This window comes from Eulemur rufifrons, chromosome 19 (assembly GCF_041146395.1).
Source record: "Eulemur rufifrons isolate Redbay chromosome 19, OSU_ERuf_1, whole genome shotgun sequence".
Taxonomy (NCBI): domain Eukaryota; kingdom Metazoa; phylum Chordata; class Mammalia; order Primates; family Lemuridae; genus Eulemur; species Eulemur rufifrons.
This window is the reverse complement of record NC_091001.1, coordinates 34,094,987-34,113,916: the sequence shown is the minus strand read 5'-3', so window position 1 is coordinate 34,113,916 and position 18,930 is coordinate 34,094,987. Positions and strand designations below refer to the sequence as shown.

The following is an 18,930-nucleotide window of genomic DNA, read 5'->3' as shown; positions in this document are numbered from 1 at the left end:
TAAGTTGCTACGTGAAACATGTGCCTCATAGCAGAGGAGGGCCCAAAAGGTCTAAGAACTATCAGCGACAGAATCCTGACATAGGCCTCTTCTGCAGGTCTGGGTCCAGTCAGTAGAGAAAACTCACACAGTAATTTAAATAGGAAAGGTTTAACATAAAGATAGAAAGAATTATGAACTCTAACAGGATGTTGGATTAATAAGGGATTGGATAGTAAGCAGAGAAAAAGCAAAAGAGTGTAAGAATAGCTGCTATAAGGAGCAGCCACTACCCCTAGAGCTGAGTTGAAGCACCGAAGGAGGAGCCCCTGTTGTGCACCCCAGGGAAACACTGCCAGGCCTCTCTGAATGGCAGAGAAGTAGGTGGTGCAGCTCACTGGAAATCCTCCCTCTAGGGTGCCAGGGGAGGCTGTTCATGGTGAGGTATCTCACCTGAGGCACCCTCCCCTCTACAGAACTGAATGCCAAGGGGGTGGGTGCTGGTGGCTGCCCTGCACCGCCAAAGCCTGAGGCACCCTGCTGCAAAACCACCGACGGGCTGGTGCCAGGGAAGCTGCTGCTGCACACCATGCCCTGCAGGAGCCTGATGCCCGGAGAACGCCCTGCAGGGCAGGAGCTGGCAGGATCTGGAAGCAAACCCCTTCCTCCTACAGTGTCTCTCTAGCGCCCTCTACTGACATAGCCTCTGTGCTGCTCGCAGGGCAGAGGGACTTCACAGAGGCATCAGTAACTCCATCGCCAGCGCCCAGAAATATTCCAGCACTTCTCCCTAAGGGAAATGAGTGGGTCTGTCTGAGATCATAATTAACGTAATTTTAATATATTATTACTAGATTTATAGAATACTTCTTCTTGAGAAGAACTACGGAATTGAACCAAGAGCTTCCTGTGTAGCCCTATGAACTACTTTCAAAACCCAGAACTTCCTTCTGTGACAGAGGATGGTGAGCTCTGTGGGGAGAGAGGAAGGCTGAAGACAGGAGAGAAGAAGAGCTTTCAGAGGCTCACAGGAGAAGCTGCAGCCCTGGGTGGAGCTGGCTGCTGTTACACTGGCACCAGCTGCTGGTGGTCGGGCCTCCTGGGACCCTACATCATTTCCACATCTCTTTTCTTTTGTGGCAAAATCTAAGTCATGCTGGCTAAAATAATTCCGTGCCTTTCTGTGTGCACTTCAAAAAATTTGAAGTCGAAGAGTAGAAACATTTTTAACTTTAACACAAAAAAAATTATTTTTAGTTCCTTTGATCCTGGCCAATACTTTCAAATGCTGTTTAAAATGCACTCAGATATACTTAAAACATGATCTGTGTCAGAAAGAAAATAACTGCAAGGAAAGATGTGTAAATTTGAATTTGAAAGTGTTCATTGTTTTCACTTGACTTGAGTAAAATGTTTTTCTCTTCTGTTCTTCCATACTGAAATTCTCAGGGTTTTTTTTTTTTTTTACTTTATCATTGAGGAAAGTGGACCCCATGTTAAGCTTAGTCACAAAATAAAAACTCCCAGTGACTTCCTCTACCAACGTAGTTCAAGGTCAGTGTCCAGGGAGATAGCCTTGGCTGAATCAGACCTAAAATAAGAATGTAATTCAGAGCCGGAAAGTCTGGTGCTGACGGCCACCATCGCCATATTAGGAGCTCCTGCATACACGGGAAGGGTTTTCCTGGTAATCTGGGCATTCTCTTAGGTCAACATTCTTAGCTAAAAATACTGCTCTTCTATACTGGAAATACAAGGCTTCCTCAAATTTGTCTATTTGCTCAGGACACAATAATATCTTTTAAAAAGATGTTTAGGGGTGAGAATATATGTTAGTAGGTCACAAGTAAGAACAAAAGGGAAAAATAATTTGAACATGAAGGAACTGCTACAGAGACAGTTTCAAGATTTTTTTTTTTTTTTTAATTGACCAAGCACTCTGCTTATTTGAGTGACCACAGGGAGAAAAAAATTGAGAGAGTTTATTGATTTCAAACCACAGGGATTCCAGTTAAGTGAGCTGTCTTTCCTGAGGAGGGAAAGTCACACTGAAGGCCATGAACTGGATTGAGCTGCCTGGGTGTCTGGGAGGGATGTGGCCCTCTCGGTGTGCCCTTGGCTAGACGCCCTCTGCAGGCCTCCTCTTTGCCCTCTCCGGTCCTGCTGTCTAGCAGCTTCTTCCAAGATGTCCATTTGATTAATTGCACAATGAGAACATGCTTGGTGCCATCTGGGTATAAAGACTTGATAGAAGTTTTTGGTTTAAAGGGCTCATGGTGTTCTTGAGGAGATGAGGTAGACCTTTATGATATACAGAACACAATGTTCAATCTTACTGAAATCTTACCCGCTCACTGAATGGGACACACAGCGAGTACTGTAGCTGCTGAACAGAAGATCAGTAAGGGCTGGGATGCTCAAAGACGGCCTCTCAGAAAAGACCCTGAGCAGACATTTGAGGACTGGGCAGGTCTCAGATAGGCAGAAAATTCAGGAGAAAAGGACAGTGGTTTTCATCCAGAGAATTTTATATCTTTTTAGATGCAAAGTACTAGAAATATTTTAGTACTAAAAATATTAATCATCACTATTAAAGATAATTCTAAACAGTCACCTTGCAACAATTGTGTTTTTATTTAAAATCGTATACGTGTACATGTATTTAAAAAGAATAGAGATCAAAATGTTAAAGTGCTTGTCGCTAGCTGGCAGGAATATGAATGATTCTTCTCTGCCTTTTAGAAATTTTCTATAATAAGCTCTATTACTGTTAGGCTAATGGGGTGGACAGATTCATCCTACCAAACCAAAACAGTGCCATCCAGTGATACTATCCCAGAATCCTTACTCATCCATAGATCAGGGCTTGCAACAGACTGAGGGTGCCCGTTGTTCATATCATTTATTTATTGGTGCCCTGCAATGAATGATTGAGCCCTTTTGCTTCATGTTCTGCTGCTTTCCTGGTCTAGCCTTGTGTCTTTCTTTCTATGGTGAGATGCTGGGTGATAAGTATCATAGAGATAGGGTGGCTAGTTGCAGGCAGTGAGAGTGTCCTCAGAGTGTCAGAGGCACTCAGAGAGTATCATGGAGAAAAGGGAGAATGCTGAGAGGAGCTTCACTTCCATCGCTCTCCTCCACCCTCCCCTCACTCTCTGTCCTTCACAGAGCCCTTTGTGGGTGGATATTTATTTGTTGGTTAGATCATTTTGAGAAGCTTTTGTAGAGATCATCCAGGGAGAGGTACTTCACCAGAAATAGGCCGCTAACTAGGCTGTCAGTATTTTTTAAATTGGTTAATGGTGAGTAACTGTACTATTTATTTACAATAATTTGTGCCTGTTGTGGGTAGTATCTCTGACACTGCAGAGTGCTTCTGGGACCTGGTTTATGTTACAGGATCCTTGTGGACACTGAGGCAGAGCGAGGGTGGCCCTACCTTTTCTGGTCTGTCCCCTGGTACACCTCTCCCTGTGGCTCCTGTGATTGGCCACCTCTCCTCTGCCTGTAGGCTTCGAGAATAAAACCAAGGCAGTCTTCCTTCACATGCCAGAGGAGGAATTTTTTTATTGATACATAATAATTATACATATTTATGAGGTACATATAATATTTTCATACATATAATGTGTAATGATCTAATTGTGGTAATAGGCATATCCATCACTTCAAACATTTATCATTTCTTTGTGTTGAGAACATTCAAAATCGTCTAGCTATTTTGAAATACACGATAAATGATTGTTAACTATAGTCACCTTACTGTGCTATAGAACACTGGAACTTATTCCTTTTATCTATATGTACCTTAACCAACCTCTCTTCATCCTCCAACCCCTTCCCAGCCTTTGGTAACCATCATTCTCCTCTCTACCTTCGTGAGATCAATGTTTTTAGTTCCCACATGAGTGAGAACATGCAATATTTGTCTTTCTGTGGCTGGCTTATTTCATTTAACATAATGGCAGAGAAGGAATTTTTGCCTCATCCACTTTTACTGGAAACACTATATATTTTTTCCTTTTAGTTTTAGTTCACATGTAATAATTGCATGTTTATGGGGTCCATAGTAATATTTTGATAATATTTGTATAATGATCAAATCAGTTTAATTAGCATACCCATCACTTCAGACATTTATCATTTCTTTTTGTTGGGAACATTCAAAATCTTCTCTTCTAACTTTTTGAACATATACAATAAATTATAGTTAACTGTATTCACCCTACAGTGCTGTAGAGCACTAGAACTATTCCTCCTACCTAGCTGTGATTTTGTATTTCTTGACCACCCTCTCTCTGTCCTTCCTTCCCTCCTACCCTTCTCAGCCTCTAGTAATCATAATTATATTCTCTACTTCTGTGAGCTCAACTTTATTTTTAGCTTCCACATACGAGTGATAACGTGGTATTTCTCTTTCCATGCCTAACTTATTTCACTCAATATAGTGTCCCCAGGTTCATCCATATTGCCTGGAATGACAGAATTTCAATCTTTTTTCATGGCTGGATAGTATTCTATTGGAAACACTGTATTTTAATTGTTGATTTTAGGACTAAATTTGGGCCTGCTAGTTTGCTGCCTGAAAATTTTCAACCTGAGATTAAATAGCATTTCATACATTTTCCTAATGAGGGAAATGAATGTACTTCTTAAAATATCATAAAATTTGGGATGCTATAAATCTATCTCCAACACCAAAGATGGACTATTCATTTTTAGATAAGTTTTGTTTCAAAGGGATCTTCTTGCAAACAATGAGATGCAAATAGTGTTCACCCAGTGACAAATTTATTGTAATTTCTGGACTTTGGTTGAGTGTTTGGGATGGTTTGGGCCCTAGGATGGGGCATTAATGGTACATAGGGGGATAATTTAGTTTGGTCATTTCATCTTTGTTAAGTGATAATTTGTATGTTTTTTACTTAGTCTCTGCAGTTATCTTTAACATACTATAACAAAGCCAAAGTGGCTCTGCCCTACTTAGATAATAATTCCAATAAGCAACTGTGAACTAAATAAAATCTTAAGCTCTTCCTCCAGCTGACTGAAAGGACCCCCTCTTGGCCAAGGGGACCCCAGAAATACCCTCAAACTGAGTTACTGGCCATGAGAAGGGAGGTCAGACATGCCTCATCATGCTCCCTTTCCCCTTATTGGAAACATCCTTTGTGACTCACTAACAGGCCTAAGGCTATGCAAGACAAACCTGCAGGTCCTCAATTTACAGAACAAATCACCTGAGTCTGGATATCTGTTCCCTGGCTTGTCTCTGATTAACAGGCTTCCTTATTTTAGCTTAAAACATTCCAAGCCTTTAGACAAAGCCTCATTTCTTTAACCAATTACAAATCAAAGAGTCTTCAAACCCAACTATAACCTGTAAGCCATCCACCCATCTTGAAATGTCCCACCTTTTCAGTCCAGACCAATGTATGCCTTCCATGTATTGATTTATGACTTTACATGTAACTCCTGTCTCCCAGAAATGTATAAAACTAAACTGTAACCCAACCACAGTGAGCCCACTTGCTCAAGGCTTCCTGGGTGTGGCTCTGGGCCATGGTCCTCAAACTTGGCTCAGAATAAACCTCTTTAAATTATTTTACAGAGTTTGGCTTCTTTTCCCTTGACACAACACTGGTGCAAACATGTAAAAAAATGGGCAGTTTTCTTTATTTTAAGCTAATTTGAGAAAATGCACCTTATTTCTTTCTCATTCTCTTGCCTCCATGGTTATGAATAATTTCTTTTTGCTTATGCAATCAAGAATTAGGAAAAAATTTTAACAGACAAGGCAAACTGGCATATTCATTACAAATTCATGTCCTTTTCTGGCCAACCTTTGTCTGTTTCCTCACTGTCTATTGAAGGAAAACACAGTACCTTTGTCCTGGAAGCTAGGAAATGGGAAAGAACTTTTCAGCTCCATTATCTTTACTTGTATTTCATGATTATTTTGTTTTTATTAATAGTAGTCTGGAGAAACCAGATTAAATTTTCCATTTGAATGGGATAGAGAATTATGGTGGAAACAGTTCATTTTGCCATATAGTAATTTAACCAGGCCACCCCAGCAATTTGAGTATGCCAGTACCACACAGAAGCCTTTGATTGCAGTTGAAAAAACTTCATTCTAGTAGTTGGTATTGCCAAGTGCTTGGTTTAACCGTCGACTATGCAAATCTACTTGTGGAATGGAAGAAAGCATTTACCTAGCAGTCCTCTTTTTCTATGTTAGAGTCTCATGTTTTAGGGGCAATTGGTCAAAATTTCCAGTTTGGATTTTTAAGCCCTGCCAATGAAATATTTGGTAATGATATACATAATTCAGTCATTACTACTTGAAAGAATTTTCATTTAAAAATACCAGCTATTAAACTGCTTTTTAATTTTGACAACTATGCTCATGATTATATTTAGGCTTTAAGTATTTGAGCTCCTAGAAATAGGTGAATTTTTTATATGATCTCTCTAAGTAAGTTAAGTACTTGTCTTTGGCTGTGTGTTATGTCAAATGTGGAGTTTGTTTTGGCTGAAATCATGGAGTTAACAGACTGATGGAATCTGAAGCTCTGCAGCCATCTGGACAGGACACTGGAGTGGGCCAACTTAGCATCACGTGTGCAGTGTGTGGTTGGTTTGTCCCTTACCAAGCTGTCAGGCCCTCTCTGCTGAGGTCCCAGATCCACCACAGTAGATCATTAATCCATAAGTGATAAAGTTTGGCACACAGTAGATGACCAGAAAATGATGAGTTCATAAACTGTTTTCATAAAATAGAAATGTCTACTCTGGGTGGATTTAAGACCTAGGGTTCAGAGCTGTCCTCTGGGACCTCTCAGAGACTCAGATTAGCTGTGGTGATGGAGAGTTGATTAGATTATAGAACCTTAGGAATAACCTGCGGGAATTGAGAGCCTCAGGCAAAAGCCACCTAACAGAACTGCAAGGCAAAACTGACATATTGGTATTTTTAAAAAAATAGCCTCCCACATTACTTCAAGGGCTATTTTGATGCCACTCTAGTGGCAGTAGTAGTTTCAATCAAGGGAGTTCCCATAAAATTTTTTCTGAAGGTTACAATCACAGTCTAAAAGGATTGTTTACATTTCTTAGAGTGATATTATTAAGTACCAAAATGGTTTAAAAGTAATAAAATGCCTGGATATAAAACTTGAGCAATCATGTTTATTTGACCTTAAATTACTCCCTTGATCCTCTTGGTAAAATAATACACATTTCTTTTAACTTTGCTTTTTGGTAGCTAACTGACAGAAGTGATTGCCTCCATATAGGAGAGTGGTGCCCCTTAACCTTTCTGTGGCCACTTGGTTACTTATCCTTTTTCAAGACACTGGTGGCATACCAACACCCTTGTTCACTCAGCACTGGGCACTGAACTAGAATCTGCATCATTATATGCTTTCACATGGCCGAAACCACATATATCTATGTATTGTTTCCCCAACTGTGTTATCTATCAGAGCAGCAGAGGCTGTGATTTGTGTTCACTTGTAAGGATGGTGGGCTAGATACTTCAGTGCCCTGTTGGGTCTGTTGCATCATGAGCACATAGTACAAATTCCATGTTCAGGCATGATGTAAAGTAAACAGTGCAACAGTGCTAACAATTACTTTTCAAGAAGAAATAGACCTTACCAGAATGGTTGCCAAAGAAAGGGCAGCCCATTCGTGCTGTCCCTAGCCCCTAAAATCCAAGCACTTGTTTACTCTCACGGTTGCCGTGGAGGACACATGTAAGCCTCTTGGTCGGCTTTGAACCTTCACTTTAGTTCGTTTGTTGTTTCAGGGTAAGTAGCTTGTGTAAGGTGCAGAGAATTTCTTTGCTTTATATTATTTATACTGAGAATCAACTGGTTAGGTCTTCAGCTCTTAAGGAGAGGCTAATGGGAAGGAGATAGAGAGTGATAGGAGATGATCTAGCTCTTTCTTGTCCATCTTTTCTCCTTTCAGAACTTCAGCCTCCCTTCTCCCTCTAGGCTCCCAGGATATTCGTAAGTGAAAGAAAGGAAAGGAGGAAACAATGAGATCTGGCAAAATTGTAAACAAAGAGACAGAACAAATCTGTTTTATAGCCATATAAATGCTGTTGCCCTGATTGATTAAACAGTTTAAAAATATTTTCATAGTATGTGATACCTTTGATCATGAAACCAATCCATATTGAGGTGACTTCTATTGAAGAGTTCTATTTAGGGTTACTGTGTGCCAAGAACGCTCATTAACATAGTCCTAGCTGCAAGTAGAGGAAACCAGAAAAAAGGAAGGGCTCCTATCTGCTTCCCCTTAATAATGCTTACATAGCATAACTCGAAGAGTTAAGAACAGCCAGATGGAAGAGATGCATAGAGCAAGGTATGGGGAAAGGATGTGGAGCTTCCAATCCGTCTGTGGGAGTGCCCCCTCCTGGTACCTCCGTGTGTTTAGTAACCCAGAAGCTCCCCAACCCTGTCCTTCTGGGTTTTTATGGAGGCTTTATTAGTAGGCATGATTGATTAAATTACTGACCACTGGTGATTGGCTCAGTCCCCAGCTCCTCTCCTCTCTGGGGTTGAAGCTGGAGCTGAAAGTTCTAACCCTTTGATCACAGGGTTGTTTTCCCTGGCAACCAGCCCCATCCTGAAGCTATCCTGGACGGAGCCTTAGCCACCAGTGACATTAGCATACAAAAGATACTTATTGTTTCAGAGATTCCAGGGGGTTTAGGAGCTGTGTGCCAGGAAATGGGGGCAGAGACCTAATATATATGCCTTATTATAAATCACAATATCACAGGCAGTTTCTTTAAAAAGTAAACATGCACTTACTGTACAACCCAGCATTTCCACTTGGGTATTTATCCCAGTGAAAACTGAAAAACTTCTGTACAGCTTTATTCACAATGGCTCAAAACTGGAAAGTACTTAAATATCCTTCAGTGGGTGAATGGTTAAATACTATACATCCATACCCTGGAGTATACTACTAGGCAATTAAAAAAGAAAAAACAACTATGAACATATATAGCAACTTGGATGGATCTCGAAGGGCATTGTGCTGAGTGAAAAAAGTCAACCTGAAATCATCACATGCAGTATGATTCCATCTTTGTAACATTCTATAAATGACAGAATTATATAAATGAAAAACAGCTTTGTGGTTGCCGGAGGTTAGGAGTGTTGGAGTGGGGGCTGGGGGATGGCTATCGGGGATTATGTGAAAGAGATCTCTGTGGTGATGGATAGTCCTGTATCCTGATTGGGGTGGTGGTTACTGGAATCTGCCCACATGATGAAATGATAAACCTACATACACGCATCGTACCAATGTCGGATTCCTGGTTTGGCTCCTGTACTATAGGTAATTCAGGTGTCATCACTGGGGACACTGTGTGAAGGAGAATCCCAGCAGAAGGCGTGTGTGGTTCCCCAGCCTGCCATGCTACCCTTCACTCACTGCCTCATGCTGCTGGTCTCAGATTCAGCCTGTCTCTGTCTCCTTTGTGCATGGCGCTCGCGCGCGCTCTCTCTCTGTCTCTCTCTCTCTCTCCCTCTCCCCACCTCCTCTGCCTCTTCTCTCTGTTTCAGTGTAACAGAGGGAATGGCCTGGAAAAAAAAATGGTGAAAACATTTTCTGTCTCTTCAAAATATTCTCCGTTCCTTTTTGAGAACTAAAACCTGCATCCCTGCCTCAGGCCAGTGGTTGGGAACTGCACGTTAAGTCTTTTGTTATTTGTGCTACAGGAGATGGCTCAGCCCTACCATTGGTAAAGACCCGGTAAAGGGAGGTCCTGGGTGGAGGTCACAGGATTGTCTTAAAAGATGAAGAATCATCAACTGTAGTTGAATAGCAGTTGCCTGAAGCTGAGAACCCACCCTTTAAAAGCTCTGTATTTCTGCCTATTGGGAGGACCAAGGGCGTTTCAGACAGGAGTCTCCATCCTCCTACTTTGCCAGCAAAGTAATAAACTTCTCTTTCCTTCTCCTCAAACCATTTGTTCTCATTCTTCTGATGTGCCCTCAAAGACAAGTGCTGAGCTTTCTGTAACACACATGGTCATTGTGAAAAAGAAACCTAAAAACTAAAAAATGTAGATAAATAAAAAGGAAAAAAATTAAACCATGTAGTTGTTTTATCAACAGAAAAGAAGCCACAGTCTGTAAAATAATTTAAAGAGGTTTATTCTTTATTCTGAGCCAAATTTGAGGACCATGGCCCAGAGCCACACCCAAGAAGCCTTGAGCAAGTGGATTCACTGTGGTTGGTTTACAGTTTGGTTTTATACATTTCAGGGAGACAGGAATTATGTGTAAAGTCATAAATCAACACATGGAAGGCATACATTGGTTTGGCCTAAAAAGGTGGGGACATCTCGAGGTGGGGGGAAGCCTTGCAGGTGGGTTTGAAGACTCTTTGATTTGTAATTGGTTAAAGAAATGAGGCTTTGTCTAAAGGCTTGGAATCTTTTAAGCTAAGATAAGGAAGTCTGTTAATCAGAGACTAGCCAGGGAACAGATACCCAGGCTCAGGTGATTTGTTCTGTAAATTGAGGACCTGCAGGTTTGTCTTGCATAGCCTTAGGCCTGTTAGTGAGTCACAAAGGATGTCTCCAAGAAGGGGAAGGGGTACATGATGAGGCATGGTGACCTCCCTCCTCATGGCCAGCAACTCAGTTTTAGGGTATCCCCTTGGCCAAGAGGGGGTCCATTCAATCCCCTGGGGGGAGCTTAAGATTTTATTTTAGTTCACAGTTTCTTTCCTATTTAAAAATGGTGATTCCCTTGTTCTAGCAGCCATAGGCTGTGGACCTGGGAGGGTCCATAGCCCACAGCCTTTGTGTCCCTGCCCCATACTCTGAGATCTTAGGTTCAAAGTGGGAAGACTTGATCCCATTTTCTGCTTCTGGTCCCATTTTGTACCCAGTACCTGATCTTTTCTGGTTAACCTTTTGCTTCCCAGTAATTATGTTTAGCTACTTTCTCACACAGGCTCTAGAATCAGGCTACCTAGGTTTAAATCTTGACTCCACCACCTACTTACTAGGTATGCAATCTCTTTGTGCCTCTGTTTCCTTATTTGTAAATAATGCCTATCTGAAAGGGATGTGGTGGGGATTACGTTATGTGAGGGGAGGCACTTACTGGCTCTTAAGTGTCATTATTTATAATTATTTCTTGGAAGTCTCAGCTGTGTTTTGTTTGCCTGCTGCTGGTTCCATGGCTCTCCTATCTCTGGTGTGACCTGCTCTGTCCAGCAGTGTGCCCTGTGCCTGTTCTGTAGATTTTCTTTCTCAAGTTCCCCTTGGTCTCTTACTTTTGGTGGGATGGCACACTGTGCAGAGGGGACTGGGCCCTGAGAGAGATGCTCAGCCTTTTGTTGGCCTAGGTGCTGCTTCATCTTTGTGGTCATTGCTGACACAATGGCAAGAGACCGGAGTGTGGACTGAATGTGGCAAGAATGCCAAAGCATATAATGGCTTCCTTAGTCATGTCATGAGAAAGGCCCAGAAACATTGGCTCACCTAAGTTACAAGGTTAGCTGGGGTCAAATAGAAGCGTTATAACTAAACTGCAGCTCTTTTGTATTCCCACTTGTGTCCATTCATTGAAGCATCATTGGACTCTTGCTATGTGCCAAGAGTGAAGTTTCAGAGGCTCACAGACTTCTGGAGGAAGGCAGCCGTAGGGTACGGCTGGCAACTATGCCCTGGGATTGTGGAAACTCAGGTCAGGGAAGGGTTCAGAGGCTCCTCAGAGTGTGCCAGCAGTCTCAGTCTCAGAGATCATTGGGGTGTGTTTTACAAGCTCTCCAAAACATTCTTTCCGCTACCAAAGTCAAGAAGCACAGTGCTCGTGTTGAAGCCTGGTACCAAATACCCAGGGCACGTGAATATTTCACTCTCTTGGAGACCTACAAAGCAGCCCTCTCTTCCTGTGGTAGTGTTTATGGCCGGAGTCCACTGGGAAGGCTGCTCCGACAAAGACTCTGTCCCTAGGTTGTGGAGTGTTTTTTAGAACTCACAGAAAGCCTCAGTAAATCCGGACTCCTGTGCCAACTGATGCTGTGCTGCTGAGCTCTTAACGTGAAGCAGCAGTAGCGACCCTGGCAAGCCAGGGCTGACGTGTGTGGGAAGAGTGGGAGTGACCCTGGCTGGGAGCAGGGGAGGCCTGGATATTGTTTCTCCGTCTCTGTGTCCTGCCACTGTCGGCCCTGGGCTCAGAGCTCTCAAGCACCCACGATGGCCTTCCCAGGCAGAGTGCGCCCCTGCGTCATCCCTGAGAATGAAGAGCTCCCCGGAACCGTCCTTAACAGTGTCCACGAGGCTAATGGAAATGAAGACGAGAGGGCTGTGTCCAAACTGCAGCGCAGGCACAGTGACATAAAAGTCTACAAGGAGTTTTGTGACTTTTACGCGAAATTGTGAGTGTCTCCTGTCCTGGAGTGGCCCTCTTCCAGGTCTTGGGTTCATGAGCTCTCGACCCACAAGCCTTTGTGACCTAGCTAATAGTGTTATTTACTGGACTTTGGGTGGGGATTTTCCAGCGTAATCTAGGGGCTCTGAGGGCAGCTCACAGCACAGCATGTTCCAGGGAGGCAGAAAGGTTGGCTCGTCACTTAAAACTTCCACTGGAAACATGCGGGTGTGAGGGGAAATGCTACCTTTGCAGCCAGAGTGCAAAGTCTTTGTCTCCAGTAGGTTTCTGAGAGCAGTACATTTTCATTATGTCAGCCATGGGGGAGGTTTAGAGGTTTTGTTGTTAAGATTATAATGGATAAATTTTGTACTCTAAAACTTACCAAAGATAAGAGGCAGTTTGAGTAAAAGTGAAAAATTGAATTACATATTGTTGATAAACATTTTTGTTAAGTTTAACAATTAACAGTTTGAAGTAGGCTAACTGGCTTTCTTAATACTGTCTCTAGAGGATTGAATTAATAAATAAGGAATATTGTGTAACTAGCAAATCAATATACATGTAGAACATGCCGTTAACTCTAAAAAGTTAGTCTAATTTATATTATTAAATGAGTTTTAGGAAACCGATTTTAAAAGAGTGCAGAGTAGCCTGCAGACCAACTCAAATAAGATTATTGACCTCATTCAAAGTTGTGAGCTTGGAAGTATTGCAGATCCTCAATTTGTCAAGTGATTGTTAGGGGCATTCAGCTGACCTGCTTCTCCACTGCGGAAGGAGCCCTGTGGTATTGCAGCAGGTGTCCTTCATCTTCATAGCTCACGACCAGCTCTGGTTGAGAGTAACTGGGGAATTATTATAAAACTGTAACTAATATTTTTGACTGCTTGAACTCTCAAGATGACTTTTGGATTTACACATTTTTACATTTTAAGACCAAAAAATTTGTTTCACATGCTACGATGAATGCGGCACTTAAATAATGGAAAGCTACATGACAGCAAATTTGCTGTGCGAGGTCGATTTGTGGATGTAGATCATCTAAATCAGTCATGACTGGTCAGCTGTGAAGATTCTGTACTAAAGGCTTTTACATATATACATTCCCCCACTTACATATTTCTTGTCATCAGCACTTTTAGTGAAAATCTTCTGAAAAATTAGCTGCTTAATTATAACTAATGTAATAAGAGCTATAGCTGTCGTTCATGACTTTTAAAAAGTAACTTCTGTCAAATGTAGTATTTTAAAAAGCATAGTGCCAGAGGGTGAAAGACAAGAGAGGAAAGGGAAGTGTGAACAGTTCAGTGGGACTGTGGGATGACTGTTCTGTTTCCTCCTCCCCGCCCCCCTGCTTGTTATTAAAAGGAATAGAATACTTCTTGAAAAATACATATTACATTATCTCTAAAACTAATTTATTTTTCCTGTGTATGGGAAGTATGTGCTTGTTTTTATAATGTGTCTACCTATTTCCTAATTCCTAATTTCCTAATTCCTATGTTCCCCTATTTGAACTTGAATATAAACAGTCCATAGTATGAGTTTAAACAGGTCAGTGACAAACCTTTTGATCTGGGGACCTCTTAACACTCTTAAAAATTATTGAGATCCCCAACGAACTTTTGTGTATCAGTACTTATTGTCTGAGAGATTTAAACTGAAAAAATTTTGAATAGTTATGACTTTGTTTAAAATATAAGCCAATTACATGTTAATAATGTTAGTGAGTTGCTAATATTAATATTTTTATGAAAAATAACTTTTCCAAAATGGAAAAAGCTCAGGGAGAAGAGTAGCATTGTTTTACATTTTTGCAAATCTTGTTAACGTCTGTCATAATAAAAGAATTTTTCATATCTGCTTCTGCATTCAACCTATTATAATATATTGTTCTAGATGAAACATGTAGATAAAATTAGTCTCCCTTAGAGATGTAGTTGGAAAAGAGAGGACCTTTTAAGACCCCTAAAGGGGTCATGGTGACCCCTACACATTGAAAACCACTGATTAGGTGATAATGAACCAGGTCATTCCAGAATGTCCTTTTCCAACATTTTTGGAGTTCCATTAAGATCATTGAGGTTTCGTGAATCTTTTGAGGGGGGTTAGAATGAATAATAATGCCGTATATTTGAGTAGCATCTTGTGGTTTCCAAAGTGGTTTTATATACTTTTTCTTCAAAGCAGTACTGAGAGTTACGGGCAGATCTGGAGCTTACTGCCCTTTCCCATCAAGGAACACCTGTGGACTTTCGCCAGGAGAAAGGAAGCAGCACAAACCTCTCCAGAGCTTTGCTAAAAGTGCCACAGTTCATCAGGGTGATGGCAAAGCTGGGTAAAGATGGGAATTTTACAGATTTTTCCCGCAACGCACAATAATTTTGGGATGACTAAATATAAATTCATTTTAACCTGGGGCTTAGGTCAGGTTTGCCAAGCAGTGAGGCTACCTCCCTTTCTCTCTCTTTTTTTTTTTTTTTGGTGACATTTGAATTCTGTATTCAAACCTATTAAATGAAGTTGTGTTTTGATTGGCGATGAACATGGTATTTCTCCATGGAATTATTTATGTCAAGGGTACAACATAGGATTGCTATTCTTTGAAACATTTGGGGGAAGAAGGCAAAGTACACAGTTGTCTTCTATTGGGTTGGGTGGAAGTGGGGTAAGTGTGACGACTTTTGCTGAGGAAACAGCAAAACTTGGAAACTGATGGGGCAAGGCAGTTGGTTAATCTATCTGTAAAATGGAGACTGTCCACCTATCTGCCTCACAGAGTGGTTGTGAAGATTCAGGAGAACATTGGTAGTGGCTTTACAAGGTGGATTGATTAAATATCTGGGAGGTCAGAAGCTGCACTGGGGACCAGACATGCTGGTAGGGCTTGTTCTCTAAGTGGGCGTCTGAAAATAAACTTGCCAAATTGCGAAGGACTGCTTGGCTGGTGACTGCTCTGCATAGGGGACCTTCTCTGTTTCTAGGACTTTGAGAAACAAAACAGATCTTTATGTGAAATCCTCATCTAATTATATGCTTGTCAAAGCCATGTTGCTTTTCTTCTTCGACACTGTGCAGTGGTTAGAGAGAGCTTGGGGTCATTTGTTGAATGCCTTCTGTGTGCTTTAGATACTGTGGGGTCACTGGTGAGGGAATTACCCAAACCACTGGGCTCAGCGGGAGATACTTGGCTGCTTGGCTTCGCTCTCCTGACCTACAAAACATGATGTGTCCCTGTCATGTCCTCTCAAGTGTCTGAAATTAGTATTGTAATCTGTTTTGATTGACAGTGTGATTTTATGGGGTCGGGGACGTGGATTCTAGTCCTATGTCTTCCATTAACTAACTAGCTTTGTGATGTTGGGCTAATCACTCCACCTCTGTGAACCTGTTTTGCCATTTGTAAAGTGATATTTATAATGTAAAATTCTGTGCTTTTAAGATATATTTTAAAATATTAATATTCAGTGTTTATCTTACAAATTATTTAATAGGACTGGGACATCTTGGCTGCTTTTAAGAAGTATTTCAACAGTTGCTTTGAAAAGGAGAACTTGTGTCTAAGTTATGACATGACATTCAGTTGACATGCAATTTAGATTCTGTTCTCAGAAAAGAAAGAAACTGGCTTTGAGATGTTGACTTATGGATTTTTTTTTTTTTTTTTTTTCTTTTTGAGACAGGGTCTCACTATGTTGCTCAGGCTGTTCACAGGCTCACACTACCTCAAACTGCTAGCCTCAAACGATCCCCCAGTTTAGGCCTCCCCTGTAGCTGGGACTACAGGGGCAGCTCCGCCCAGCTAACTTGTGGATATTTTAATTGGCTATTTATCAAGCTGTAAGCCCAGGTTCCTTGAGGGCAACTCATGACTTTCATCTCTGTCCCTAGTGCCTAACATATAGTAGGCACTCACTTGTGGTATATTTAACAAGGAAAATGCCAAAAGTATTAGACAAACAGGGTCAAAGCAGGAGGCCCTTACAGAACCTAAGATGCTAGGGTAAAGAGACTGGAACAGTTAGAGTACTTAACAAACAAGCAAGAAATTGAACTTTATAGATAAAATATGATTTTTGTGATCAGATAGAATTTGCTCATCAGCTTTTCATGTTGTTTGGTCTTAAGTCTAAGAAAAGGTTGACAGTCCGTGATTTGCTGTCCTTTGTGTGTTACAGCAACATGGCCAATGCCCTGGCTAGCGCCACTTGTGAGCGCTGCAAAGGAGGCTTTGCACCTGCTGAGAAGATCGTGAACAGTAACGGAGAGCTGTACCATGAGCAGTGTTTCGTGTGCGCTCAGTGCTTCCAGCAGTTCCCAGAAGGACTCTTCTATGAGGTAGGTCAACCTGGACAGAAGCAAAGAGGCACCATTCCGTCCCTCTCCTCCCTCCCATCTTTTCCGAGGCCGCCTTCTTTGCTTTCAATTTCATTATCAAAGATTATATTGAAGTGCCAGGTACATGCCAAGTATTTGGTAGCTGTCGGGTCAGAGATAGCGTTATGTATGGAACATGTGGGCAGTGGCTTAGATGGGCTGCCCTTACAGACCCCACCATTTAAATTGTTCAGTTCATTTTCCTATTTCAGATGCCACATTACCCCACGACTCTGCCTTTCAGACCTAAGCATTTCAGCTCAGCACACAAAATCCTTTAAAAATCTTCAGCCACAGTTTTTCTGGCCTCTCCACTCAGGTCCCCACTTGCTTGCCTCTGCATATACCTTGCTGATTCCTGCCTCTATGTCTTTCCACCTTCTCAGAGGACCACGGGACATCTTCTCTAAAGGACATGGGTGGTGTGTCACCTGCTCCATGACTTCCTGGCCACGAGAAGGCATTCCCATGCATTTATTTTCTAAAGAAGATCTTGTTTGGACATGAGCATTTTGGGAAACTATACTGTCTATATTTAGATCTTCTGTGTGTCTGTGTTCTTTTCCAGATGTTTGTTTTTCTTGATCTTCGAGTGTTAACGTAATGGTCTACCCTTGCTTTGTAGTATATTCAGTATTCTCACCATTACTGAAAACCCCATTCTCACAGTAAACACGTATTTTGGGGGATGGTCTAGGGAAGCTGACCCCAATCTGTAAATGAAGGCGAGTTTTGTCCAGATGTATGTGTGTGTCAGAGAGATCAATTAGGTAATTTACTTTTACCACCTTACTCCTTACATATTTGTGTATATATGTGCATCTGTCTCTATGTAATAATATATGTATGTGGAATTATTTTATAGCCAGAAATGGCTGCTTCTTTTAAATTTCCCCGTTCTACAAGCCCATGCCTGAGGAAGGAAAGGTAGTTTACAAAGGTCATTAGTAAGTCAATTGTTTGCCACTCAGGCAGCATTTTCCCATAGAAACCATCCTCATGGGAGTGAGGTTCCCAGGCCAGCCTGCAGAAAAGCGATTTACCCCATCATGGGGACAGGAGATACACAACTATAGCATGAAAGTTGTAATGTGACTCTGGGAAGCAGCTTTAGGAGGTGGGTTAGGAAATGCTGTTGTATTCACTAACACACATTTGTTTGAGTTCCTGCTGTATCCCAGAAACACAAATTGCCTACAACAAAAACCTCAGCAGTGGGAAGAGGACTTTGTTTTCTCTTCCAGTTCTTCCCGACTCCTTCCTGATTAGTGGGAATCTCTTTTTTTTCACCAGGGATGATGGCTCTGGGGATGGGATGGGCAAGGGACCATTGCAAGGTGGGACAGGAGCAGGAGAGAAGAGGACGGAAGAGGAGCTTCTGGCGGTAGGCATGGGAGGCATCAGGCCTAGAGACCCAGCTGCGGCTGTAGTAGCTGGGCTTGGTAAGAAGGAGAAAAAGGAAAGCTCTGGGCGCAGAGGCAGCAGGAAGAGAAGGGGAGTTTGCTGGTGGTAGTGGTGAGTGTTACTCAATTTGGGTAAAGAGACCTAAGGGCCTACTCCTGTAGAGTCCTGACAAAAGGCTCTCAAATCTCTAACTTGGCTGCATGGAGGTGTGCCGGGAACACTGAAGGAAATTCTAGAAATCTGGCTCTAGGGGGAACATTAGTCTTCATACTGTATAAATCTCTTCTTTAGCCCTCCCTGTTTTTTCCTCCTATGGTCCAGAGGGGTTGAATTGTCTTTGATAACACAGCAGGTTTGAAGCAGGAAAGCGATTAGAATCTAACTGGCCTCCTAATACCTGATACAGTATTCTTTCCCTTACATATTCTTTTTAAACATAAGCTATTTTTATTGAAGTGGGTGGTTTTGGCAAAGGCCTCAGGAGAGAGTCCAGAGGAGCAATAGAGAAGAACTCGGAGAGAAAGAGTGGCCCTGTTTTCTCAAATATTTTCCTTACTTCCTGGGCCTGCTGCTCCCTCTGGGAGCACCCGGAGCTCCAGCCCTCCGTCAGTTTTGCTCCCCCGTATTGTATGTTCTTTTGCCTGCCACAGTGAATGAATGCTACTGTTAAACTACCTTCATTAATGAGCTCGAGAGCTCGATTGCTCCCTAAGCTCCCGGTGCCACGCTGGGCCTGTCAGCCGCAAGGCCA

At 42.0% G+C, this 18,930-nt stretch overlaps 1 protein-coding gene across 4 annotated transcripts in view; it reads left to right on the top strand.

Annotated features, from left to right (window-relative positions):
• LIMS1 (LIM zinc finger domain containing 1) overlaps positions 1 to 18,930 on the top strand; it is a 45,061-nt gene that overhangs the window by 13,024 nt on the left and 13,107 nt on the right. For 3 of the 4 annotated variants that reach the window (XM_069495301.1, XM_069495300.1, XM_069495303.1), the window contains exons 1-2: positions 12,021 to 12,402; positions 16,577 to 16,736. In XM_069495301.1, coding sequence (XP_069351402.1) covers positions 12,221 to 12,402; positions 16,577 to 16,736 — 342 coding nt within the window. In that variant the 5' untranslated portion in view covers positions 12,021 to 12,220. Of the gene's footprint in view, positions 1 to 12,020; positions 12,403 to 16,576; positions 16,737 to 18,930 lie in introns of those variants that run through there. The other variant, XM_069495302.1, reaches the window with a different exon arrangement.